This window comes from Electrophorus electricus, chromosome 13, assembly GCF_041902795.1.
Source record: "Electrophorus electricus isolate QZ-2024a chromosome 13, ASM4190279v1, whole genome shotgun sequence".
NCBI classification, from domain to species: Eukaryota; Metazoa; Chordata; class Actinopteri; order Gymnotiformes; family Gymnotidae; genus Electrophorus; species Electrophorus electricus.
In genome coordinates this window covers 6247091-6273737 of record NC_137509.1, presented here as the reverse complement: position 1 = coordinate 6273737, position 26647 = coordinate 6247091, and the positions used below count along the sequence as shown (strand labels likewise).

The window sequence follows — 26647 nt, the reverse complement described above, 5'->3', positions numbered from 1 at the left end:
TCAGCAGTGACATGACTGATAAACACGAGTCTGAAGGCAGCATGTAGCTGCAGCAGTCAGTACTGTTAGTTCATCAAGTGCACTGCAGAAGTGGAAATAAAAGTGGGCAGAAATCAAAGCTTTTACCAAGGAAAAGGGCAACTGAAACCAGAGGGGCAAAGCCTACAGTCCGGTAGACCTTTGCAGGCTGGTATAGTGGGGCGTATCTCCCACCTGACGCATCCAGACAACACCATCTGCATTTTACAAACCCAGTGGTGCGCTAGCCAACAGGACATGGCAGAGCTCTACTCTGCACTATGTGGGTTAGGAAGTTGGATAAGGAGCCAGCACTTAACAGGGAAGCCACTGAGAGCTGCACAGCTGACATGTTCACGCTTTTTAAATGTCAGTGTATAACTTTTTTACCAGTTAATTAACCAAAACTTTTAGACAGTTACAATTTCATTTGGAGTGGGGATTAACACATTGAATGTTGCAAATAGTTATCTGTAGCAATACATATGAATACATTTAAACAGGCTAATTAATTGGCCTACACATATCAAAACACTGTTCAGACTGCAATGTTTTGTGTGAGGATGATGATTTGCACATTTTATTGCAATTTCCTACTTTATCCAAGAGTGTCCCCAATTCACGCTCACTATAAATGTTGCATATGGCTCTACGCACAGGACAAAGCTTGCGAAAAAATAAATAAATAAATAAATAAATAAATACACACCCAACTTCCTGCAAATTATTTCCTGTTTTTGCACAGAAGGTTGCATACACACAGTTCAGGCCTCTCTTTGTGCATATGAACCATTTACAAATGAGGGCCCCTGGTGACCACTGTTATAGTGAACGGTGTACCCCCAAAACACACTGTCCATACTCCATCTCCCTTCTATGACTAATCACATTCCACCTTGCTCTGGTCTTCAGCAATCCCAGCGGAAATTATTTTTAATGGCGGTTATGATAATGATTTCCCCCCCCACACACACACACACACACATCCTCAAAGATCTTGGCCCAATCTAGTGCTGGGGTGTTGGAGCGGTGTGGCCAAGGTCTGGTGGTACCTTGCGGTGGCGTTCACGGTCTTTACACTTCTCTCTGACCCAGTCGATGGTGTGGAAGTCGTCATAGGTGCCCACGCCCGGAATGGGCTCCTCCAACAGGTCCAGCAGGTGGGTGGAGCTACTCACCCCTCCGGCTCCGCCTCCACCATTGGACATGGCGTAGTTAGAGCCTGCAGAGAGAGAGAGAGAGAGAGAGAGATGGGTAAACGAGGAAGGGAGCAGAGGATTGAAAGGACAGAGATTATGGAGGAATGTGGATGTGAACACAGAGGCCCATACAGATGAGATAAGACCATAGTAAGAGGGGAAAACATGGCACAAACAAGATAAAGGAGAATAAGAAATGCATTATTTTCTTACAGCTAAATGCTGTAAATGTAACATAGCACACAAGAAACCCAGTATCACCAACAACACTCAAAACAGCCTCTTTTCCTTCAGTAAGAGTTCACCAACCCTCTCTGTTCTACAGAGTCCCACATGCACCTCAGCCACTCAACATCCTCTGTGCTGTGTCTGGTATAGGGAGCGAACCTGCTCCATTTGACGTCCAACAGGGCCAGATGTGACCATAGAGGCTCAAAATGCTATACTGGCTTCAATCACCTTTCCAGCGTTACACTGGTCTCACTCCTGCCTGGATCAAATCCCAAGAGCCAAGATGGAGCCCTGCACAGTGCTGCTGCATTTATCCTATGGTCTTTACTACAGAGAGTCCAGAAACTGGTGATTTACCTTGCTATCTTTAACCCATTCCACACCTATGCCTGGTACATACTACTTCAGCTTTTCTCCAAAGGGTCCAGTGTTCCAAGGAGTTTCTAAAGAGCGTCATATTTATATGTGGATTTATGTACTTTGCCATGCCTGAGCTCATGACTATGCAAGCACATGTGAAAGGAGAACCAAGGACTCATCACAGGATTTCCTCACACACACAGGACTGAAAAGGGTATTAATTCTAAAAGCATATTAAGCTAATGGAACAGGGTTTTTCAGCCTCTCCATTACACACCTGATAGCATATTAATTTTTAAAATGAGAAATCAAAAATCACATCCCCAGTTAAAACTGGGGACAGTGCAACACCCATAGGCCTGTTATAAAAGATCATTTCCAGCAGTCCAGTCCCCAGTCTAGGAAAACGAGAGAGAAAACGAACAAAGCTGGCTGGTAGAGCTCAGCTGTGGCTGCACTGCGAGCTGCTTCATTCAGACAGCTAGACAGAGCACAGGAGACTTTAGGCTCTTTTTGGACTGTGTGGAAACACAAGCACACATGCACACCCACACGCCTCAGCTGGCCCGAGGCCTACACCGAATATCGCAACACCGATGATGGCGCTCATGCAGCAGCCATTTTGACTGGGCAAAAGCTCACTGGAACGTCTATAGCTGCATTTGCATAAGCGAACAAATACAAAATGCAAAATCAGCGTCTGTAACGTGCTCACTGCCACTGTCCATTTTGACTGGATAAAGGCAGTTGGGTCACATGTTCAAAGATCACATGTTCACACTGCTGGTTACAGCAGCCAGTAGAACACACCAAATCAGCAGCCTCCATGACATTAGCCTCACACAACCAACATCCAGCAATATAGCTAAGGTTATGAACAGTGTGCCAGAGGTTCCCTCTCCCACAGTCTCTGTCTTGAGTCAACACTTTCTTTCTCTCAGCAAAACTCTCATTGTGTAAGCAAGTGCAGCATTTCCCTCCTGTCTCAGAGCGTGCTCATCACTGGTGAAGGGTGTCAGATATGGCACGCGCTCTGCCAAGTAACCGAGCACTGTGTTACAAAGCCGTTGAAGAAAAATGAGAACACCCTGCAAACACCCTTTGAGATTTCTTAAATATATAATGGATATTTACCTAAGTAAACTACCCTGTGCTTCATACTGTGACTAAAAATGTGTTGGATCAAAATTCAGTCAACTTCTGAGGTCATGAGTTCAGTACTGCTGCAGAGTTAGGCGAAACAGCATTGTGCCTCAGCCTCTTTTTAGATAACCTGAGGAAGGCAGATCACACTAAAAAGCAGCTTAACATTTTACTTTAAGGTCACATGCCAGTTTTATGAGAAATATTCTACAAAAGAAGCTGCCCTCACTATAACCGCTCACTCGCACAGGGCCTGTGAGAGTGGGAGAAGGTGGTGAAAGTGACATGGCATCACGTGTGCGAGCCGTTAGCTGACCACATCCAGCATCAGGCACTGGGGAGTGAGTGAAAACACATCGAGGCTTGCATTACACAAAGCAGCACTCGCGCAGGTGTAAGACTGGCAGACTGTGTGACAGAGGGATGGGGAGACAAAAAACACCACTCACTGTGCAGTCTGGTGTGATCATAACTTAGCAGTATAAGCACTTAGCATGCATTACACATATGATGACAGGTGGGGGGAGAGAGAAAAACAGGGATAGATGTTTTGCATTATGGTGTTGAGGATGGCAACTTTGGGAGTGTGCGCCTATGTGCTGTGTTGTTTTTCTTTTCTGGTCTTGCTCTCTGTGACATTCATTTAAATATACAAGAGAGAAATTGCTCAACATTTAGAACCTCACCCTGTGTGCCCCGATTCCCAACTTCATTAAACAGTTCTAACATCTTAGTCTGCACTGCTGCTATGATGTATGGGAAACACAGGAAGTGACAGGGAGGTAGAAGTGCCAGCACATTGGTAAAAGTCCGAACAGTTTCTGAACTCCAATCTTTCCCCTACTCTTCGCTAATCTCTTAGCAACAAGATGGATGAACTGCACGATCTCATCAGAACCAGCAAGAACTTCTCATTGCCTTGTGTTTCACAGAAAGCCGTCGGTCCGAATAAACTCCCAACAGTGCAGTTCACCTACCTGGTTTCTAACTAGACTGCACCCACCACAATACAAAGCCAACAGCAAAGCTGAAAGGCGACTGCGTCTGAAAATATGCTCTGAACAGTCACTACCCACCTTCACAAGATTTGTAACAACTTACTGAAGCTGTCCACTGTTCCAACCTGCTTTAGAAGCACTACCATCAATCCCGCACCCAAGCCCACTGCATCTCAGGCCTGAACGAATTCTGGCCAGTCAAATCATCTGTGATGAAGACCTTCAAAAGAATAGTGTTGGCCCACTTGAAATTCATTACATTCTCGCTGTTGGACTCCCACCAGCCTGTGTATTGACTGGGAAATGGTAGATCACCGGCAATCAGAAGATTGCGAGTTCAAGCCACACCAATGCCAGTTTGACACTTTTGGCCTCCTGAGCAAGGCCCTTAACCCTCAGTTGATTATGTTGTAATTAGCTTTGGATAACAGCATCAGCTAAATGCCGTAGCAAATGTAAATCTATAGGCCAAACAGACCCGGGTGGGTCTGCACTGCATACTGCATCACCTTGTTCTATGCCAGGGTTCTGTTTGTGGGCTTCAGCCTCCTTCATCACAAACTCAGACAGTTGGCTGTGCCCAGCTCCACCTGTCAGTAGATCACCAACTTCATGACTGAGAGGTAGGAGCAGTCGGGCCTGGGTGAAATCATGTCCAGCACCACTACTCTTTGTACCAATGAGGGTACACAATCATCTACAACAAGAATTTAATCTCATTGGAACTCTCTGTCAAGCTCCTGAACTTTGCAGACGATACAATAAGCATCGACCTCATCCAGGACAGCAACGACAGGCTAAACACCATTTTCCAAAAGATGGTGGAAATAAAAGAAATCCTCTGCCATTGCCTCCTCTCTGCATGGAAAACACATTCACCCACGTTCCTAGGTACCATCATGTGTAAGGACTTGAGGTGAGTCAAATGTAGCTTCCATCACAAAGAAGGGACAGCAGATTCTATGCCAGCTGAGGACATACAGTCTAGCCAAGGAGTTGCTGTGTCAGTTCTACACAGTCATCACTGAATCCATTCTCTGTGCATCCATCACTGATTGGTTTGGCTCAGCCATCCAGCATGACAAATTCAGGCTCTAGGAGAGTCAGAGCTGCAGAGGGCTGTAACTTACCTTTACTAACATCATACCACTCTAGAAGAGAAGACCTGAATTTTAAAAAATAAATAATGAGGGGAAGGAAAAAAAAAAAGTCCTAGCAACAGGCTTGCTTCCAGGATCTGTATTCCATGAAAAGGGCAGAGTGCATTACTGAGGACCTCTTCCACCCAAGACACTGTCTGAGCTACTACCATCCAGCAGGCACTGCAGAATACCTGACATCAACACACACATAGGAACAGTTTCTTTCACTAGCCAATAAGCTAATGAACACCCACTGTAATCATGTTTTCTGAACATCACCAACACCATATACTCCGTACAGCAATACTGTAACCATAAATTATTTGTACAATGTATAATAACTCCAAGCATTATTTTTGGACTTGAACACCTGCAGTAATCTCAGCACCTTAAATCACTACCCACAAGTATTGTAACATTCAAGTTCCAAGTTTGGTTTATTTGTCACATACATAGTCATACATGCTATAGCTCGCAGTGAAATGTTTTGTTTTTTTGTGTGTGTGACTGCTATGTCCAAACTGAGGATACAGGGATGTATAAAGAAATATATAACAAACAATGCAAGTACAATATATGTATAATATGTCATGCACCTGTGATAGATATTGGTATTGTTTAGCAAATTAGTGTTAATACCTTGTTATCAATAACTGTACATTACGTCTATTAGCCATAAATGATGTATGCTGTTCTACTGTTTTCTGTAAGAACTGTGTCTTGCCAATTTGAGTGCATTTTGTGACACTGTAAGAACCACTGACCCAGAGACATATTCCTTGTGTTTTCAGCACACTTGGCCAATAGAACTGATTTGAAATGAAGAGAGAAATAGATGGATAGATAGTGTTTGCCTACGTAGCAACTCTCCTGATTCTCATCCTACATCACAGTGGAAAAGGGGGATGCTTGCCAGCCACAAATCAAGCACCAACCTGACACTCACTGATCAAACAGGAAACATTCCAAATAGTAACTGAGAACAGGTTACTGACTACGCAGACAATCCCAACAGCATTGCGATTTGTTCTTTTGCCCTCCGTATTGTTCTGAAACAGCCAAGTTCTAGGAAAAGGGCTGAAGAGTGGAAAGTGACCTTACTTCAGTCAGCACCTGAGAGACATGAAAGGCAGGCAGAAAGCTTACTCACCTGCATAGGGCTAGTAATGTGATGCTTTCAGCTTACCTGCACAACAAAGGTTCATTATAAAGCACTTATGTTAAAGGCCCCCCCCCCCCCCCATCATAGATACCTGAATTACTGACATTGAAGAAATATGCACATATCCTTAAAATTTCAAAAACACAATTCACTCTGAGTCCATACCATATATATTTGGAATACGTGCAATCCAAGTTGCAAAAACAGCACAAGAACACGCTCATTTACATAAATCCACTCATTCCGCCTACAGCAGTTTATGCCCGCCCACTTACACTGCAGTTCTCAGATGTTTCAGCTCTGAGTACTTTTTAAATGAGAGGACGACTGGGATCTAGGCACTGGCTGGAATTTATCAACTTACCACCAGGGAAATCAACAGAGACCCATCCATATAAGAATGTGCTGCCAAAACATGGACATAGGCCAGGAATGAGTTTGGTCACCTTAGGAGCTAATTACACCAAATATTCTGCTGTCTTGTCTGCCTCGTTGGGATACTGAAAATATAACAAAGCATTGGCAGCAAATCACTTTCCTTTTGGTGAGCAACTAATGCATGCTAAAAATGCAGAATGACGCATGGATTCTACGTCTGGACATACAGGGGTCTCCCAAGCTGCCTAAAAAATTTAATACACAAATACACACCCCAGAAGACAATTTTCTATCTCTAGACTCAAGTATATGAACATGGCCACGGCAACACACACCCCAGGTTGAGGCAATTGCACAGGGAGAACATAAAACACGCACGCATGAGCAGACCATAAATGCATACCACACGTCGTAAAGGTACCATATTGATAATGTAAAACATACACTAAGAGAGATCATATTTAAATGCGCACGCATATACAAGCAGTATAATGTTCCTGTTCTGGGAAAGCACTGGAGCACAGGAAACCCCGCTTGTTTATCTCCCTTGTTATATTCTCTCCCGCAGACACACACACACAGTGAAATGCTGTCAAGGCCAATCACCGATTAACAGAAAAACAACGCGAAGCGCACGATAATGTTTCAGTTTGCAATAGAGCACGAGCTGGCCATCTCCAATACCAACCGACACAGTCTGCTAACGCAGGGTTTATAGCTACTTCAACGCTAGAGACTAAACTATAATCCTAATCACGCGATGGACAGCGTTTAGGAAGGCGACGTTCACTCGTGAGAAGAAATGAGAGCGAAGTCGCCCGAACATGCGTGTAAACACACTGCGTACCTCGCCTAGGTATCTCGTACAGGGGGATCGTGTCCCCTCCACCGTCGTACGGCAAGTAAGGATCGGCGGAAACGTCCTCCATAATGCCGGTCGCGGCGAGGCTATGGCCGGGTCACGATCTGCTTCTAACCGCGCACGTAACCGATGCTGAGCTCCGAGTCTAAGTAAGGCTGGCTGCCATATTTACCGTCCGCAGTCACGCGCGCGCGCGCGCGTCTCTTGCCCCCGCCCTCCCCCGCGCGTCTTCCACGCGGATGAAGTCATCGAAAGAAGGGCGAGCTGGTTGCTATGGAAAAGGGACGGGCGATCCCACTGAACACCGAACCGTGGGGGAGTCACGGGCACCTCTCAAATGGAGCAGTTCAGTATTTTTTTAGGCAAAGAAAGAAATGCTATGGCTGGTCAAAACCGGTTAGTAAGGTATGGCTGTAAAAAGTAAATGTCCCTCTTTAAACACTGAAGCTATAAAGGGACAGAAACAAAAGCTATAAACCTCACAGGAGATGGGAACAAGCCTTCTGTAAGTTTGCTTTGACGTCCATTGTTTCACAATGACCAGTAAAACTCAGCATACTGCATTATGAATAATTTCCAGGCTACACTATAATTACTAATATAAAGCAACATGGAAGTCACCAATATGTGAAAATGGTCACATATGTCTCAACGTCTGTTAACTATGGTGAGACTGCCAGCTGTCATTGAACTTAAAGCCAGATCTGTTTTAATAAAAGCACACATTATAAAACTAGGTGGAGGTGAACAAATGGAAGAACTATTAGAGTGATTGTGCAAGATAGGTGTGTGTAAAATCAACAACCTGTCCAGGCATCTGTTCAGCACTGTAATGTTATCACAGACACACAGAAAGAAACAGAGCAAGAGAAAGAAGAGAAGAGTTTTATCCAGAGTTCTCTTTTCCATGCTATCAAATAGCCCAAATGAAAATCTAAATCTTAATCCACAGGTGAGTGACACGTAATTTTCATTTTCAAGGTCATGCACTAAAACAGAAGCCTACCAGTTTACCTCATAGTTCAAAAACCTGAAAAATCCTTGTCATTCTTTACAGTCAACAGGTTAGTTACATATACCTTTAACAGTAGTAATAATAATTACATGGCTAAAGACCACAATGTATTGCAGACTACACAGACTACTACTATATTTAGCTACAAACTTCAAATAGAAAATGTTTAGTTAAAATGTGATTATTTAAACTATTTTTAAATTTCAAAGTCACAACACATCACTGAGCCAGTGAAAGCCTGTAGCACAAGACTAAGGAGCCCTGACCTGATCCACACTTCAGATTATTAAGACTAATCAAGTGCGACTGGTATCTTGTTTTACATTTGCCTAAAATAAAGAAAATAAAGGGATATTAAGTAGTAAATTTGGCTAAAGGAAAACACTTTATAAAAAGTATGAACTTATACACTAACTGAACACCAAAACATTCTGCATAGAAAAATGCATACTTGCAAGCCTCTAGTGTCAGGAGGTGTGACATTGGGGTCATGACAACAAAAAGAAAGTAAGAAAATTGAAAAGTATCTGAGAAAGGAAAAATATGGGACAATTTTAGCTCTGGCACAGCAAGTGAAGACAGGGAAAATCTGGGATCTCTCAGGAGACCAGGCAAGTGTACATAAATACATACAAGACTTTGCTGATCAAGTTGTTCAGTGTAAAACTAGTCGTTAGCATTAAACATGCCTAAGAGTCTATGAATCGCATAAGCAGGAAACCAGAAGATGTGTGTGCATGAGTGCAAACTCAGAGTACATGTAATTTTGTCATGATTCTACAGATGTCTGGATCTCCTTAAGTAATCCACCCAGTAACAGTGTTGAGCTGACAAAGTGCCAATATTAAAATAAAATAAGATAAAAAACACACAGCTGTAAACAACTCCACTTATACATGTAGTAGGAATTATAGGAACATCAACCCATGTGCATACAGATGTTTATGGATTACACATAGAAACGCACTCTGCAAAATAAATTTCCCACTATTTACCTTCACCAATTCTGTCTGCAATCCTCCTGTTGCCAGTTAACTGCACTGGATCTGGTGATGGTTGCTGTATAAGCAGAACTGATGAGACAACATGTCGCAATCAGGTACTGAAATGCTGATGTAGTTTCCTTCAAGATCAAGTGACTCCATGGTAGTCCTCACTAGCACGGATACTCTCACACACACTTTCACTTAAATCACCCAAGAAACTCTACACCCATAAGGGCCCACCATCATGACAAAGGTGAAGAAAATAACAGTTAACAGTTCTACAACACACTGCCACGAATACACACACAAATACTAATATCCCAGAGACGAGTTAAACTTCCTAATGCTGGCTCTCAAGAGACAAAGCTGTTTAACGGGTTCCTTTGGGTGTCATCTGGAAAGAGCCACGTCAGTGTTACAAGACTCATCTGGACTGACAGACAGCCTGGTGCATAATTGGACCTGGAACCTTCCAGTGACCTTTTCAATCGCTTTACTCGCTGTGCAAGTGCTCCAACATTCCCCTTGTCCCTCAACGTGCCCTTGAACAAACGCTGCCATCTGGAAGAGAGAAACACGTGGCACACAAGGAACTTTCCAGCTCTGAAGCAGCCAGTGAGGATAAAGGAATCTGATAGGGTGGAGATTGCTGAGTGACAGTGTAAGCTGACACCCCATCAAAGGAACAAAGGCCTGGCCATGCCTGTGATCCCACAAACAAAGGCTGCCGAGCCACTGCCTGCTATGCGAGTGCTGAGCCACTCATGAATTATGAAGTTAATGAGTAGGAGGCCAAAAACCAAGTTAGGTCTTTTGATTTTACACACACACACCAAAGAGCATCTTAGAAAACTGCATTTGTATTTAAAAATTGATAATTTTTCAGTGAAACTGAATCTACAAGGAGAAATACACAGATCAACTGTTTTTTTGATGTAGACACACAAACACACAGAGCTCCTTTTGTTTTAATAAAAGGCATAAGTGATGAGGGTGCATGTGTGTCTGAGAAAACAGCAGGGCCTTGTCTAGCAAACAGCCATAAACTCAATTGTGCAAATGCAACAGAATCTTTAGTCAGTTAAGTCCATTACATACATACATAAACACCAATGTGACTCAAACAAACCTGTCCAACAAACGAGCACAAGCAAAAGTAAATTAGTGCATAAAGATGAACAGCAGAAAGAAAATGTGGCGAGATCATGCATGCAGTTCTCAAAAGAAGGAAAATAAAATAAAGTGAAGGAGAGCACAGAGCTAGCTGATGGACAGAAGGGAGCACAACACCAGCAAACAGGAAAGAGCAAGAGACCAAAGAATCATCTTCAACACCTAGAATAGCATCAGTGCACGAAATGGCTTGTCACTTGGTCTAGAGCCTACTCCAGAAGAAACCGAGAGTCTTAGGGAGTGGCTACTGAAGAGAGAAGCAACAACAGGAGCTTCTGGAGAGAGGAGCTACTGGAGGGAAGGAAAGATGAGGGCCTCCAACCTCAAGAGCTCCATAAAGACTACCCTTCACCCTGGCCCAGTCTTGTGAGTGGAGCTGTAAAGATGAATGGCTGGATGAATGACTGGATGGGTGAGATAATATCCAGCTCAGGCAGATGGGCCAGGTCTTACCTGGGGAAGCGTCCCCATCGAGCAGATTGTCATCCTCGGTGGTATGGAAGTCCATGATGACGCCGGCGCCATCGAGTAGCTCTTCGTCACTGCTGGCGCTGGTGATGCTGTTGTAGCTGTTTCTGCAGTAGCCTCTGTTAAACAGCTGCTCCGACTCCATTTAGCTATGTGGCTTCCTAAGAACATACCCATGCACACACCCACAATAGTTTACATTTCACAAGGGGCACTTTTTAATACAGATGCAGTAAGGCATCCAAGACACCACAGCCTTATAAACTGTTTTTTGTGCTGCACTGATTTCTATCGTTCTTTCACAGATGAAGATCGATGTTTTATTATAAAAGGCACAGTTTATGCCCAATATAAGCCCAAGTGCACAGATTCCCAAAGGCACCTGACCCAGTTATTGGTTTCTCATTCTGAGCTGACATCTGTGAGAGTGGAGATCAAGGGAGAATCCCTGCAGCACTGACGGCATTGCACTGACACAACATCGCACCCTGCTGGAGCTGGATCAATTATCAATCCCCCCCCACCCTTGTGTATTTAAAATTAAGTTAAAACAATATAATATACAATGTAGTTACATTGAATTAAATGCATAAAAGCTAATAGCTGAAAATGCGATAAAGGCACAGGAGAAGCTTGGATCTGATATTTCATCCAATGGCCATATCTGGTGGGAAAAGATTTCTTCTGAATGGCTTACAAGTCTAATTTTTTTCATACATGTGTATTCTTTATAAGCCACACTGTGGCTGAAATCCTCTTGTTATAATGTTCTAGGTGTGACTCCTGGGAAAGGTTAGGGCTACTAAACTCTACCTTCTCTTTTCAGGGGTCATGACTCAGCATCTAAAGAATTACTGTTACTTAAGGCTTAGTTGGAATGAGCTTCACATGCAGAAGCCCCCATTTCATTGTTTTTTTGTGCAGAGGGTTTAAGACTAGAATCCAAGACTATGAATGAAAGCACAGCTGTCCCAACACTTTTCTTCAGAAAGTCAGGACAAGCGATAAATAGGATATACAGGACCGCTACTCGCTGCTTATTTCTCTTAATTATTTATTATAAGTGCAACATTTCAAACATACATTTGGAGATTAGGTGAATGTCTGGAACTGTGTATATGATGTGTCTGATGAGTGAGATCAGTCCAAAAGATCTTAAACAGGCCAAATACAGAGTCATGTGAAAACCTCACTGAAAATAAAAATACAATCGAGGCTTTGTAACCATTTAAAACACTGCATCTTTAATACACAGGCCTACTCACATGTTTATTTTATTACATATTAACTGCTTCAAAGAAAAAACATTTTGGTTAAAGCAAACTCTGTACCCCATGGCTTGAGAAATGTAGTGAACAGCTGCTAATGATCAACCCATTTATTCATTTATTTACTTTTCTCTTAAAATTGTTATTATTGTAGAGTCCGTTGTCAGCCAGAGGAGGATGCCCTTGAGTCTTGGTTCCTCTCAAGGTTTCTTCCTAATGCTCTAGGGAGTTTTTCCTTGCCACTGTCTCCCTTGGCTTTGTGACAACATCTGTTGTAAAATGCACTATATAAATAAATTTGATTTGATGGTCCAATGATCAGGAAAAACTTTATTTATTTTGGACATAAACCCACACCCATTCCAGTCCATTCCATCCCACCTTGCTTGACTGCTCTGTGCTTCTCAGTATAAATAGAAAACCATCAGTAGCAGGTTCAGATCAAATTAAAGAAAGAAATTTAATTATTTAAATTTGATTCACACTGTGCAGCACTCAAAGTAAACGCAGCAAGCACTTCTGTCTACAATGAGCTGAAAACCTAGTGATCTGACTGGGGCTGCTCTGCAGGAAGGACAATTCAGCTCAGGAGTCACATCAGTGTTGCCCATCAGACAGAAAGGTGAACCATTTCACCCTGCTAAGCTGCTTTAAACAGCACAACCAGCTTCAGAGTTTTTTTTTTTGCCTTATTGTAAATGCAGCCAGTCTCAAATATGAATGTAAACACAAATAAATCTTTACCACACTGACTGTATAAAAAGCACAGCTGACATCGGTAGTTACTCCAATATCAAGGTTCAGGGCTCGCCCGTCAGCCTGCTGCCAGAGACCCTGCCACATCTCTGCCTGACCGATTCCGAGATGACCTCACCTACAATCTCGATCGCGAGTGACGATCAGGTCTCCGTAGCAACCCACAAACCAGAGATGAGAGTGTGAAAATGAGCGTAAACAGTTAACAGAGCTGCAACAGAGCATCACACCACCTGATTGATTCGCCTTCTCTTCCACGTTAGCGTTCCGATCGTGTTCCCCCTGCTCTGTTGCGGGCATGTTGTTCATTAGCACTTAGGCACAAATATAAGCACCACATTTGCTATAGTTTAACTGAAATGTGAGACAGTAGTGTCCCCGCTTGTGTAGTGTTTATACTGTTTCTGTTGGCACAACACACAATGTTGCCAAACTTGACCCATATCAATACATCCTACTTACATTAGTTGTTATCAGGGAGGCAAAATAGATGGCAGATGAATCAGCAATTTTAGATCCTTCTGAAATGCACAAAATCAGCACTTCCTACAGAATAGTTACAAAATCAACCATAAGCACAGCTTTAATACTGGATGTTCTACTTTTGCAAAAACTGCCAAAAAACTATTCACATCACTTGTCCTTCAACTGGGATCTGTTGTTACTAAGCTTTCTGACTAAAGTTTAACATCTTGGCATTTAAGGCTCTAAACAAAAGAGCCTGAACTACTCAAAGTAGTGGCCCATGTTAAACAAAGAAGTCCTTGTCCAATAGAACCCTGGTGTCTGAAGACAGATCCCCACCAGTTAGTTACTGTGATGTTGATAACAAAGCCAAGAACCTATTAATAATTTGAAATGCATCTTGTCAAATATGACAATTATTTAATGTTCCAAAATCACAAACATACTGTACAAATGTATATTCCATATTTTCACAAAAGCTTCAGGTAATGAATTTCACATGACGGTACCCTAAATCAGAGGTCTCTGATTCAGGTTTATAAAGACTACATGCCTTCAATCTAATTACACCTGCAATGTAGCACACCTGTATTTAGTCTTCAGATGAACTTCAAGGACTTGATTAGCCAGGACAACTATGTTTGATTATGATAAAAAATAAAAATAAAAATACTGCAGTTCTGGAGATACCTGCATCACATGTGCACAGTGGAGTGATACAGATTTGAGTCTAAGCAATTTGGTTACTCTTTTTATGGCCCTTGCCATGTTCAGAAATGATTGGAAAACCAAAATGGAAATTGTATGCAGTTAAAAAAGAAGGGGGGGGGGGAAATATAGCTACATTGCTCCATAATGATAACCGGTAAAGATGAGTGCTAAATAAACGACCAGACAGTACATCTGCATCTTGCAGAATAAATAATTAAATTAAAAGAAAACCTACAGGTTATAAGTCCTGGAGAAATATTTGTAACACGGTACCCCAAAAGAGTTATTGCAGTCTCACACGCTCCAAAATACTTCGTGTAATTTACCTCCTCATTACTTAGAATAAATATGGAGCAGTAAACGAGAAAATCGTAAAATCAAATGATAGCAGACAGCCAAAGAGAAACATGTTCTTGAAAGCATTAATAACGGTGATGGTGACAATTTTATGACGAAACATATTTGCAGCTCCAAAATTAGGCAATGCAATCTTAACACCCAATTGCTCAGACAAATAGCCAAGGTGTGTACACAGATCGGTTTCCAAAGATACATCAGCTAAAACCGAATGCGTAGTTCGCAGTATAAATTACGCTATGACTGAGAACAAATGTCCTGTTCAAATGAATATGAGTTATCTAAGGTTTCTTTAAGCAGAATTGGATACTTCACACTTGTATGAGCGAGGCCTGATAAAAATAACAGGGGATAAAACTCCAATTCGCAATAGAGCTGTAACCTAGCGCTATCTAAACCCCTGTAATCCTCTAGCCGGGTGCAACGTTCAAATGTCTCATGTTTGTTATTGAATTAGCTCGATAGCAAACAGCACTACCAGATACTGTCTACAGCGGTAGACAAGACGAGATTGAGCGTATTCTTACCTTGACAATGCTGAGGGAACAAATCATGCTGAACAAAAAGACCAAATCTCCCTTAAGAGTTATTTGACATTCTCTTTTTTGATGCCAAGATGATTTTAGCCCATTCCTGTGTCAATGACGTTTACTTCCGGTGTCTCCCCACTGTTCACTAAAACGGTACGACCTGTGAAGAACGCTTCTGAAAATAGACATGTACCGCTTCATCAGTGGTTACTGCCAGGAAAATTAAAAGAACTATTAAGAATCATCAGCACATATGGATGTAATCAGAAAACAAAAGTGAAAATGTCGATAAACACTTTCATTTATTAACGCTTTTAATTGTTTTCACGAGCGCAACTTCGCTGAGAAGATAATCACGTGACACTGACATGAGCCACCAACACTGTGCTGTTTTCATATTGCCTGGCCATTTTTTAAATTGCAGACATGGCGACTTGATTATAAAAAAGACAAATTAAAATGTACATTTTAAAAGACATAATGTGTGCCTTCAGGAAGGTGTGAAATTGTGCACTCGATTAGTTCCTTTTAGCAGGTAACGAGAGATCTGATTCATCATGTAAATGCCATGGGGAAAGTAGCCCCAATCTTTATTAGGAAGCTATTAACAGAGCAAAGCCTGAATCTTATGCTAATTCAAAGAACTGTGAAAGCAGTGTCCTGATGTACGCATAACAGGTGATCCAGTTCTGCATATCTACAAATCTGCATGGCAAACCTCTTCCTCAAAGAATAGTAATGTAATTTTGAAAAAGGAGTTCATCACATTGCCACTCATTGACTTTTCTTGACTTTCAGATTATGTTAAAGGATCTGTCTAATGTTTAGTCCAGACCAGAGTAGTACCCTTTCTCTCTCCAGTGCTGTTGTACAGGCATGTCCCTTCTGGTTTTCCATAATCTTTGCATGTCCATCTCTACCAGGGCCACACCCACATCTGCTCCCCCGCAGTCCCCGATGACCACTCCCCACGGATCCACAGCTAAAGCATGGCCATATGATGAACGTTTCGCATGGTGAGATCCTACTTGAGCAGCAGCAAGAACAAAACACTGAGTTTCAATAGCTCTTGCCCGCAAGAGCACCTAAAAAGAAGTGGGAATAATTACATGTAGAGGATTATTGAAGACCTGGAACCAGTATAAACAACAAGATAATATAATAAATAAACAACATTATATTCAACACTTTTATACTTTTTAGACTGTTAGAATTCAATGTTATAAATTCCTTTTCAAACATTCCAAAATTACAAGTTTGTATTTAGTGTTACGGAGAAAAGACAGGGTGCCACTTTGAACTACAACAAGACTTAGGCTACATTTGAAATAGCCTACTGAATACTGCACTCAGTATGTACTGGTCCCCATATTAGTATGCAGTATAGTCTCCAGCATCTGACAAATGCAAACTATACTAAGAGGTCATGTGACTGTATGAAGGTTCTGCCGATTTGGGAAAGATTTTCTGCCAAAGTTGCATGATGGGATGCAGTACATCACAAAGATAGCTCTGGCTGCACACTGGAGTATTTGGCCAGAGTAGTACATCATCCAGGTATTTCATGCATATTTTGGTTATATACTGCATACTGAGCCTAAATCTAAACAAAATGATTGCACTTGTTTTGTACAACAGTACATTGCCAGTTTACTGAATGACCGAGGACAGAGTAAGCCCTTCAGATCAGTTGCACAGTTATATATCTGATAAAGGCACTGCATTATGTCCATTATATGCAAGAAATGATGCATACATATTATGATACTATATTATGCAAACAGTGATCTTTGCGATATTTTAAAGCCGGGCAAGAGACCTATGTGGACATGTACGCAGTTTTTATAACATCTGCAGTCTCCATCCACCTGGGGTTCAGATGAACTAAGCAACAAATACAGCCACTGTCTCACCTCCCAGTGGGCAGTCCCTGTTGCCACGGTAAATGCAGATGGATATGTGAGAACCTCTGCCCCATGATGCTGGAGAGCCAGTGACAACTCAGGGAAGCGCAGGTCATAGCAGATTCCTAGCCCCACCTATACAGCCATCAAACAAAATATCAGCTCAAGATAGAACACATTCAGGAAATTCTTTGTAAAGATATCAGTGATTGGCCCAAAATTGACTTATACCTTTCCAATTGGTGTTTGAACAGGAGGCACCAAGCTGGGCCCAGGAATGGTGAAAGCACTTTCTTTTAGGGAAACTCCTTTTTCGGTTAACTCTACATCGAACAAATGACCTTTCCTGTACACAGACACGATCTCCCCTGTGGATAAGATGGAGCAAAGTTCACAAGGTGTTTTGTTTTGTTAGTGCACTGAAATAAGAAAGTTCGCGCACAAGCACCATCTAGTGGTCAGAGAAGTAAAATCTCATTTTTCTGCACCGCTGTTTTTTCCATAAGAGAATTGGGTATGGCTTCTCGAAAAGAGAAAAAGAGTTTTCTCCATTTGCACAGTAAGCTACATATAACAGTATACAGGCTATAAACACCTAATACACCTTTAGGATCTGCACTTGGACAAAAGATCAGTAAAATGGAAATAGATTTTGAAAAAACAAAGCCATCATGTCTGCCCTTCTCATGAGTTAATGAGGCGTGTGGTACCTTGTCCATCAATGATGACATGGCTGTTGTAGATCCGTCTGTCACTCTCCCAGTCATGCCCCCTTTCATGGAAACCTCCCAGAGAAAGCCACACATTCAGCTTCCTTATAGAGACAGATACTGTTCTTACAATCAGTAAATCGTACAGTGCCTTCTGCCACACACGCAGCTAAATACAGTATGCGCTTAGGGTCAGTTTCCCAAACCCAGACTAAGCACAAACCTAAATTTAACTTAGATTCATTGCAACTACAATCAATTTATTGCACTTTAAGTATGTAATTTATGTAAGATTATTGCAAATCCAACAAAATCACTTTTAGCACAACCAAACCATCCCTGCACTCACCTGGCTAGATGGGCATATCTGCTGATAATGTTACCGTCTAAGATCTCAGATAGCTCTAGTGTCTCTTCTTGACTTGAGCCAATGTAATCAAAACCCTCAGGGAGGAAGATCATGCTTGCCCCGCTCTGCATGGCCTGCTTGATCAAATGTTTTCCTACTTTGAAGTTGGCCTCCTTGTCAGGGGTGGAAGTCATCTGACAGACAGCTGCCAAAGGATGTGAGGAAGCCATTCTGAAAAAATAGTGTTGTGTTTTGTGTGTGGGGGAGAGAGATAATAATTGGTTTACATCTGGGGTGCAAAATGTTTAGAGGTACTTAAACTAGCATATCGCTATACTGCATGTGGATTCATAGACTGACAACCATCTTGCTGGTGGTAAATAAGCCTTGAGGATTTCTGTGTTGCATTTGGACAGTTCAATCTCAAACTGATCCCTTGTTTGCCCCCTTTTGATCCATCCAAGTATCACATAATTAATAGATTTTTCTTATTTGTATTGTTAATTTTTTGAGCAATTAGACACTTAATAAATCATTTAACGAGTTAGAGTTAACATATCCCTATACTGATTTTGACGACAACTGCGTTTAAACCGAAGGTCATAAATTTAAAAGGATACTACAGCTAAATGCCGGACATATAACGTTCATTCATATTATGACAAACATTCGTCTGCCATAACATGACTATTGTTTAATCTGCATTCTGCTTTTAAAATTGTCATGCTTTACCTTCTTGCTATGTCCGAACTCCAGAAGAAATGGCACTTTGAAAGAAGTACCTGCCTCCACAGTAAACTACGCAAAACCATTGACACACGACGGAGGCCTACCAAATTCTTTCCGAAATGTGTCGTTATGACAAGCTTTAAACACGATAAAAATCCGCCACTTTAGTTGACTTTAGTCGCTACTAAACCAATGAGTTACCCGATCCGTGGACATATTTACAAAGGTCCGTCCTGACCCTGACATATAAAAACATAACATGACCCAGTTACAGATGCAGATCCTTATACTCTCAGACGAATTTTACCTAGAGCACAAGACGATTATTATTTATGCGATAGGTTAACCTAGCTAACCTAGTCAAGACACAACAAATGGACATCGACAACCAGCACGTACAAAAGTTTCATAATTTCTGACAGGCATTCATATTAGACAAACACATATGGGCTCTACGGTATAGAGGTCCTCACGCCCACGGCTGTTCATTTCATGATGGCAGCGAACAGTACCAGCGGCACGGGAGGTAAAAGTAGCGGAGGAAAGCAGTCCGGACCATCTGCTGAGCAGGTCATTTTAAACGGAATCGTTGTGTAATACAAATTTTTGTTCGATCAGACAGTGCACATCACGCTTTTTATAGATGTTCTCAATAAGATGGCTTGCTGTCTAGATAGCTAGTTCGCTAGCCAGCATGGCTAGCTCTCATTCCAAGCGCTGGCTTTGAGCGACCTGGAAGAAAGATCATGGATCAAGTAGCTATGTTAGCTAGCTAGCTACCGAGTTAGATGCAGGTTAGTCAGTGTATCAGCTGTTGTATGTTCTGCGGTCTCTAACAGAATCGCTTACTTCAAAAGGTTAATTTCAGAAAGCCTCTTCACTCTGAATAAGGAGTGATCTGTGCACGCTGTTCCTGCCAACGAGTGCCACACTGGTGTTTACTCCTGTCACCTACCCTACGGCCTCAGCGCTGTTATTATCATCTATATCACACTATGTGCTCTTTGGCATTGTGGTAGAAACCATATAAATCGGTTTCCCAAATTTTGTTTTATTTAGTAGGTTCAATAACAGAACTATTTGATGTGATGTGCAGGACCTTGTAATGCATACAGATGGCAATGATATCCTCCACGGAGCACATGGATCTAGTTCATGCACGTTGTAAATAAAATTGCACCATGTTAATACCAGCAGCACCACCAGTCACTACTGAGCCCTTATGTTTTATTGCTTTTTGTGCAATTTTTGATGCATTCTAATGTCTTGCTGCGGTTAATGCTAGTCCAGATTGAACATTTCTTTTAGATAGATAATAAAAAAAAGGTGACAGCAGACTGACATGCAGGGCTTTCATACAACTCATTGGCATTAGATTGGTATTAGAAATCCACATTGGTTTCTGGACAGTAAAACTGTTGCATCTCTACTGTTTGTTTGAAATTTGATCATTTAAACTCCCGATTCAGCAGAATGATCTGATGTGGAGGTGAAGCATGACTTATTTGGTATGTGATTCTGTGCCAGGTGGTGGCTACGTTCCAGAGGATGCGGCAGGAGCAGCGCAGTATGGCCTCCAAGGCTGCAGAGCTGGAGATGGAGATCAATGAACACAGGTAATTTGGTTCAGTTAATCCTCAGTAAACTACACTGTACAATACAGTCAGAAGCTTTTCCTGAAGGATCTTTTCATATGGCTAGCTACAGTTATTTCAAAGTTATGTATGTATATGATTAATTCCGTAATTAATGTGTATGAGTAATTTAAAATCTCTTTGCTTAGCCTAGTCATCGACACCCTGAAGGATGTAGACCCCTCACGGAAGTGCTACCGTTTAGTTGGAGGTGTGCTTGTGGAGAGGACTGTTAAAGAAGTCCTGCCTGCACTGGAAAACAATAAAGAACAGGTCTGTGATGTGGTGATGGACTAGAGATCTCAGTAGTTGCTAGTGGTGTGTAAGGTTTTTACGCTGCTTGTTATCCTCCTTTTTTTGGTAGATATCAAAGATTGTGGAGTCACTCAATACGCAAATGCAAGCAAAAGGACGAGAGCTCACAGAATATCGGGAACGTTACAACATCCGATTGGTTGGTGAAGATGACAAACAGGGCAAAAACACCACCAGTCAAGCCAAAGAGAGTGAAGGAGGCGGGTCTAAAAGTGGAGCCGGAGTCCTTGTTTCTTAGTCACTTTAGGTGCTAGCTGTTATAAACTTGCTTGATGGAATTGAGTTTAAGAGGGCCTGAATATTGTGAAATCACAATTTTTCATGTGAATTTTGTATATTCATAATATTGCATTGTCAGTATATCCAAAGTTGCACCTTAGGACAGGTCACCACATCTGAAGTGGTGTATTTTTAAGATTCATCAGTACAGTCACAAAAGTCCAAATTATGGGTATCTTTTTTGAGTCGTACTTCCTAATTTCCTAGAAATGCTTTGTGTAGAATGATGTAGAGCGAGGGAAATATGCAAAGCCTTCATTGCTTCAACACACCCAAAGTGTGAACGCAGCTGGGAATCAGAGTACTTATTGAGGAACCGCTTTTGCTTTTCATTCTGTGAGGAACATTTACATGCATGGAAGGGAGCTAATCCTGCACTGAGTCTCTTACATTAATACATTTGAATTTAAGGCATTTTGCTCAGCTAAAGTCACTTCATTAAACAGACTGTCAAAAAAAGCAAGTTCCACTTTTAACAATTGTTTTACTAAGGAGCTGGAAGTGTGGGATATAACTACACAATCAGAGTACTTGTGAGGAACTGTGTAGTGTCCACTTTTTTGAGCTGGAGAAATACAGCCAATGCATTGAAAAGAATACAGTTCAGAAAGTGAAAACATTGCTTCAGTTAGGAATAGAATAGTGTATTTTGATGTTTACGTTGCCCACATCTTTGGACGTTGACCTACTTGGTCACTCAAACTGTTCTTGTGTCAGAGGAGTTTTTTGTGTTTTGTCTTCTTTTTTTTTTTCTTTTTTTTGGTTAATGAAATAAAAAAAAAGTTAATTTTCCCCTAAAAAGTGTGTTGTTGTTTGTGCTGTTTTTTTGGTCTAATTTATACAAGTTAAGCTGCTTTTCATACTGAATGATGGTTTTGATGTATATAGAATACTTGTGGTGTGAAGCTCTGTTATTCTAGTAGTGTGCATCAGAATAGTTATGTGTATCATAAAAACCCAATTTGAGAAAGTTTCAAAAATTGATGCACAAATGCAAGTTAGACAACATGTATCTGGCAGTTTGATAATGCAGACTCAGAAATCTGAAAATAATTTTAATATACAAATGTTTTAGATGTACAGATATAAGTATTTTAATATAGACTTTGTTGTTTTTCTTGGCATTCATTTCGATGGAACAATTTTGTTCATAAGCCAAATATTTAGCAATATTTTTTGTTTCATGCAGTGAGGCATTTTCTGGTCATTTTTTAAAACAGTTCTTATTACAAAAATACAATAATGCACTGAAACACACCTGCATGTAGTCCTTAAAAATGGTCCAGTAAATGTACCCTTCGAATAAAGGTAATAGCTATAGGTGAAACCTGTTCGGGACTCTTAAACATTCTGACGTTCCTCATCAATGAACAGATTTTGTCAACATTAAATATCATCCATCCAAAAAGCGCACCGACGAGGATGGGATTCGAACCCACGCGTGCAGAGCACAATGGATTAGCAGTCCATCGCCTTAACCACTCGGCCACCTCGTCTCGTGTTTATGGTGAAAACTTTGCTGTACATCACTGCTGTTACTAATGATGCTTCATCGAATAGATTTCTTTTCTACTACACATTTACGGCTTTTGAGTTATCATTGTGTATTGTTATTCAAGCAAAAACATAAACGCGCAGTAGTTTATGTTACGATTACTTTATATTTGGTTGTGTTTCAATATTTACGGTAACGAAATAACCTAACGCTAGGTTAGCAGGCATAAACATGCGCCCGTGTAACGCATGCGCAGATGACCTAATGCCCATTTTTGTGGTTTAGCTAGCTTGCTGCCTTATTGAAATAATTAACTGTTGTTATTTAGTTCAGAAATGGAAGATAGTTTAAGATCTACGAACCCAATGACCTGTGAAATCAACAAAGCGCTAGATAATAAATACATGATGGATTGTCGTGTGAAGAAAAGTTCGTAGCTAACGGTAGCTAAGTTAGCTAGCTAGCTAGCGCAATCGTCTAGTGAACGTTGAGATGAAGTAACCATGCCACGCCACGTTTCGATATTATAGATATAATTTATGTTGTGTGTATCTTCTAAAAACAAGTTTTGGAATGCATTTCTCCAAAAAATGTTCCGTGTTTAAAGTGGTGCTTAGTGCCCTGCTCATTGTCGCACTGTTGCAGCTGATCTACCTGTCCTTCCTCTCGAAGCTGCACGGCAGGCAGCAGCGCTACAAGTATTCCGAACTGTTCGGTTCCAAGAAGAACGGTAACATTGGTGACAAGAATTCTAAAAAAGAACGGCTACGGTATTCTTTATCCAGCGGCGGCATTTTCGATAGTAGTGGTCAGTACCGCATTTACAAAAATCTGATCAAAAGCGATTTCTCAAACAACCAAAAGCTAGGTGCGGATCCAAGGTCTCATCACCTTGCCTTAGCCACGCACACGACCATCAACAACCTTCATCACTTGGATTCTTTGCTTGAACGCTGGCGCAACCCTCTTTCGGTTGCTATATTTGCTCACGGGCAAGATGTCAAATTTGCCACAGCCCTTGTCTATGCGCTCAGTCTCTTCTGTCCACAAATCCAAGCTTTGGTGGACTTCCATCTGGTCTGCCACTCAGAGGAGATGGCCAGCTTCCCAGAGCAAGATAGAGAGCACTTTGCCGGACTTGAGGATCAAGGATGTCCTGGTGTATTTGCAAAGCTTGAATCCCACAGAGACAAGTACAAAAACTATGTTATTGGAAGCAATGTCTCCTACCCCAACAATCTCCTCCGCAACGTGGCACGCACAGGAACCGATGCTGCCTACATCCTGGTCATCGATATTGACATGGTACCCAGTGCGGATTTGCATCACCAGTTTGTGACTATGTTGATGAGACACGAACCAGCCCATGACGAGGTCCTGGTCTTGCCTGCTTTTGAAATTAGACACACGCGCAAATTGCCTGCTTCGAAAGCAGAGTTGGTGCAGCTCTATCAGGTTGGCGAGGTGAGGCCCTTCTATGAGGAACTGTGTCCACGATGCCAGGCCCCAACTAACTACTCTCGCTGGGTTAATCTGGCCCGCAAGGGCTCTGGGCCTCTGGAGGTGGCATATACACTGAATTGGGTGGATCCATGGGAACCTTTCTACATTGGGGCAAAATCAGTGCCCCTGTATGACGAGAACTTCAGGCAGTATGGCTTCAACCGCATCAGTCAGGTGGGTCCCATTGTTCTCTCCTCATGGGTGATTTCATCTGCTTCTTGATCATTGCATTGGCCTGTACCAACCTTTCTCCAACACAAAGTGCTAAACTGTTTCTCAAAAAGTTATTGGGAGGTATACTTTAATCCTGATCATCATTGCTTTTCTTTCCCATGTCAAATGCAGGCATGTGAGCTGTATGTAGCGGGCTTCAGGTTCTCTGTGGTGACCAATGCCTTCGTGGTACACAGGGGCTTCAAGGTCCAGGGTGACTTCCACAGCCGCAAGGATGAGGAGAACCGCAAGAACCGGTTGGTCTTCCGCGCCTTCAAAGAGGGTTTGAAGACCAAGTATCCCAGTTCACCTCGCCGCTGTTGACACGTGAACGCTTGTTCTCCTGGGACTCTGGACAGCTCTCGTTTGGAAACTTTTGAGGCAGAAGGAGTAGAATTGTCCACTGGAAATAGTCAGTATTCAGAGGTTTTACCTACATATTAGTTATGGTAGTGAATTTGGATTGTTATGCACTGAGCACTTGCCAAGTTGTGAAAATGACTTTGTTACAGTAGTGAGGGTAGTTTACTTCCTGGCCAAATGCCATGACACTTAAACTGGATTTATTTCCAGCAGCAAACCAGTAGTTTACAATAAGCCAAGTATTACGATATGACTTCCTTACTACATATTTAATTTATTGCTTAATAGATCTAATGGAGAGCAATGATCATTATAATAATTGGAAAACAGGGTGCGTATACCTCTATGAAATTGGAAATAAGACACATTATACACTGTATAAACATTCTCTGTTAAAGATTGGCGTTATATCAAAGTATGCAGGCCTGGCTTGATGATGGAAACAAACAAAAAATCTGTTGTAGTCTGTTACACTGTGTTACACTGTCTTGTGTTCGCTTGTTTTGCGTTTTCTTGTGTTGTTTTATACTGGTACAGTTTAGTGGTTTTATTCATCAGCTTGTTGCTTCTTTGATGCAGCACACTCTAGCAATCACCATTTATTCACATATTGAACAAAAACATTCATTACAGATACAACATCTTCAAGAATTATTCAGTCTATTTCAACAAGCTGACAACCACTGTATACTGTAATCCATGCTAAATACGCAACATAAAACATGGGTGTGCTAAAAGGTAATGAGCAGACTTCAACAAGAAATCTAATGAATAATGAGTTTTGTCAGCTTGTATGTAACTGAATGTGATTTTAATAGAGACTCCCCTCACTCTTTTTCCAAAGTCATTTAAGATGTTGAAATGCTTGTTAATGTTGGTAGGTTAATCCGTAAGGGCAGGTACACCGAAAATGAGACAGCGTTAGTAACACTGTTTTTTTCCAAAATAGATGTGTGGAAAATGTAAAATGTGTCATTTTGCCCTATATTTTTCATGAAAAGAAAAGAAAATATTGTGTGAGAACACAAAATGGACAATAAGCTGTTATTCAAATGGTATGTCCTAATGTAGTTTCACAGTATGTCAGAAGAATGTAAAATTAAAACCATTTTGTCACTCTAAATATACTCTATAGAATTATGTCTGAAAGAATATATAGTATTAAAGTTAATTGAAACAAATCCATTCATAAATTGCTGGAAAAAAAAGAATGGATTTTTGACCTTTTGAAGAATTCTTTCCTTTAAAAAAAAAAAATTTGGTAGTCATTTCTTACATGTGTTTTGCATTGCAGAGAAGACCCAGTATTAAAACTCAATTCTGTGTTTATAATTACATGTATATTTTGTACATATTGTTTTGCACACTTGTGCAGGTGCTTCATTTTTTTTTTCTGTTGGTGTATGTCTTGGCTAATAATAGTGTGTACATTTGTGAAAATAATCATCAGTCTCATCTGAACCTCATCGATCTTCCCTACCTTGTGAACACTACTGTACAGGAGACACGGTGGCCAACGCTGAAGGATTAGCACCGTTGTAACAATAGCAGGGAAGGACCAGTTGAAGCCCGTGCATCAGGCTTGTGTCCTTGCATGCTTGTCCCTGTGTCTTTGTTTCCATTTTGTAGCACTTTTAAAAACGCCTTTGAAATGGATTTTTGTCAAGTGATCATTTATTTAATATATATTAGTTGGCAAATATATTTGTATTTCAGTGTTTGGTTATTGTTTTAACTTTTGAGGGGTTTTTTTATATCAAAAAATAGATACAGGAGGGTTTATTATAAACTGATGAATGAATAAATGTATAGAAATATTGTTTTTGGAAATGATTTTTTCCACATTCTCCTTATGAGTATTTATAGTTTTGATTTATATTTTCCTATCTGCTTTTCCCAATAGGGGTCAGTGTAGAATTAGACGACTTGTT

At 41.2% G+C, this 26647-nt stretch overlaps 4 protein-coding genes and 1 non-coding gene across 11 annotated transcripts in view; 2 read left to right on the top strand and 3 right to left on the bottom strand.

Moving 5' to 3' along the window:
• The window catches only part of clcn3 (chloride channel 3), a 29214-nt gene extending 13585 nt beyond the window's left edge, over positions 1-15629 (bottom strand). For 3 of the 7 annotated variants that reach the window (XM_027022513.3, XM_027022516.3, XM_027022515.3), the window contains exons 1-3: positions 15220-15629; positions 11121-11296; positions 1071-1240 (exon numbers count right to left, since the gene is read on the bottom strand). In XM_027022513.3, coding sequence (XP_026878314.1) covers positions 1071-1240; positions 11121-11280 — 330 coding nt within the window. In that variant the 5' untranslated portion in view covers positions 11281-11296; positions 15220-15629. Of the gene's footprint in view, positions 1-1070; positions 1241-7478; positions 7704-9503; positions 10002-11120; positions 11297-15219 lie in introns of those variants that run through there. The other 4 variants (XM_081725464.1, XM_027022517.3, XM_027022514.3 and 1 more) reach the window with 4 other exon arrangements.
• Positions 15630-15782: 153 nt separating this feature from the next.
• Positions 15783-19306, bottom strand: nit1 (nitrilase 1). Its single transcript, XM_027022521.3, has 6 exons — positions 18918-19306; positions 18186-18416; positions 17837-17940; positions 17358-17494; positions 17136-17261; positions 15783-16307 (listed from the first exon to the last, which is right to left on the bottom strand). The coding sequence occupies exons 1-6, from the start codon at positions 18995-18997 to the stop codon at positions 16047-16049; spliced, it is 939 nt and encodes a 312-aa protein (XP_026878322.3). The 5' UTR covers positions 18998-19306; the 3' UTR covers positions 15783-16046.
• A 53-nt stretch (positions 19307-19359) lies between these two features.
• On the top strand, positions 19360-21943 carry pfdn2 (prefoldin subunit 2). Its single transcript, XM_027022522.3, has 4 exons — positions 19360-19484; positions 20442-20530; positions 20698-20821; positions 20913-21943. The coding sequence occupies exons 1-4, from the start codon at positions 19407-19409 to the stop codon at positions 21099-21101; spliced, it is 480 nt and encodes a 159-aa protein (XP_026878323.1). The 5' UTR covers positions 19360-19406; the 3' UTR covers positions 21102-21943.
• Positions 21944-22286: 343 nt separating this feature from the next.
• On the top strand, positions 22287-26612 carry b4gat1 (beta-1,4-glucuronyltransferase 1). Its single transcript, XM_027022475.3, has 2 exons — positions 22287-24314; positions 24486-26612. Exons 1-2 carry the CDS (start codon positions 23211-23213, stop codon positions 24675-24677), a joined length of 1296 nt encoding a protein of 431 aa, XP_026878276.2. The 5' UTR covers positions 22287-23210; the 3' UTR covers positions 24678-26612.
• On the bottom strand, positions 22557-22638 carry trnas-gcu (transfer RNA serine (anticodon GCU)). Its single transcript has one exon. It is a non-coding gene; the product is annotated as a tRNA-Ser (tRNA).
• Positions 26613-26647: the final 35 nt, after the last annotated feature.

Excerpts from the sequence above, each read along its gene's own strand:
- b4gat1 (XM_027022475.3), top strand. The coding sequence starts at position 23,211 with ATGCATTTCTCCAAAAAATGTTCCGTGTTTAAAGTGGTGCTTAGTGCC. Across the intron at positions 24,315-24,485 it reads GCTTCAACCGCATCAGTCAG|GCATGTGAGCTGTATGTAGC; the intron begins GTGGGTCCCATT and ends TGTCAAATGCAG.
- nit1 (XM_027022521.3), bottom strand. The coding sequence starts at position 18,997 with ATGGTTTTGCGTAGTTTACTGTGGAGGCAGGTACTTCTTTCAAAGTGC. Across the intron at positions 18,417-18,917 it reads AGTTCGGACATAGCAAGAAG|AATGGCTTCCTCACATCCTT; the intron begins GTAAAGCATGAC and ends CTATTTTTTCAG. Across the intron at positions 17,262-17,357 it reads TTCAAACACCAATTGGAAAG|GTGGGGCTAGGAATCTGCTA; the intron begins GTATAAGTCAAT and ends ATGGCTGTATAG.
- pfdn2 (XM_027022522.3), top strand. The coding sequence starts at position 19,407 with ATGATGGCAGCGAACAGTACCAGCGGCACGGGAGGTAAAAGTAGCGGA. Across the intron at positions 19,485-20,441 it reads CCGGACCATCTGCTGAGCAG|GTGGTGGCTACGTTCCAGAG; the intron begins GTCATTTTAAAC and ends ATTCTGTGCCAG. Across the intron at positions 20,531-20,697 it reads ATGGAGATCAATGAACACAG|CCTAGTCATCGACACCCTGA; the intron begins GTAATTTGGTTC and ends CTCTTTGCTTAG.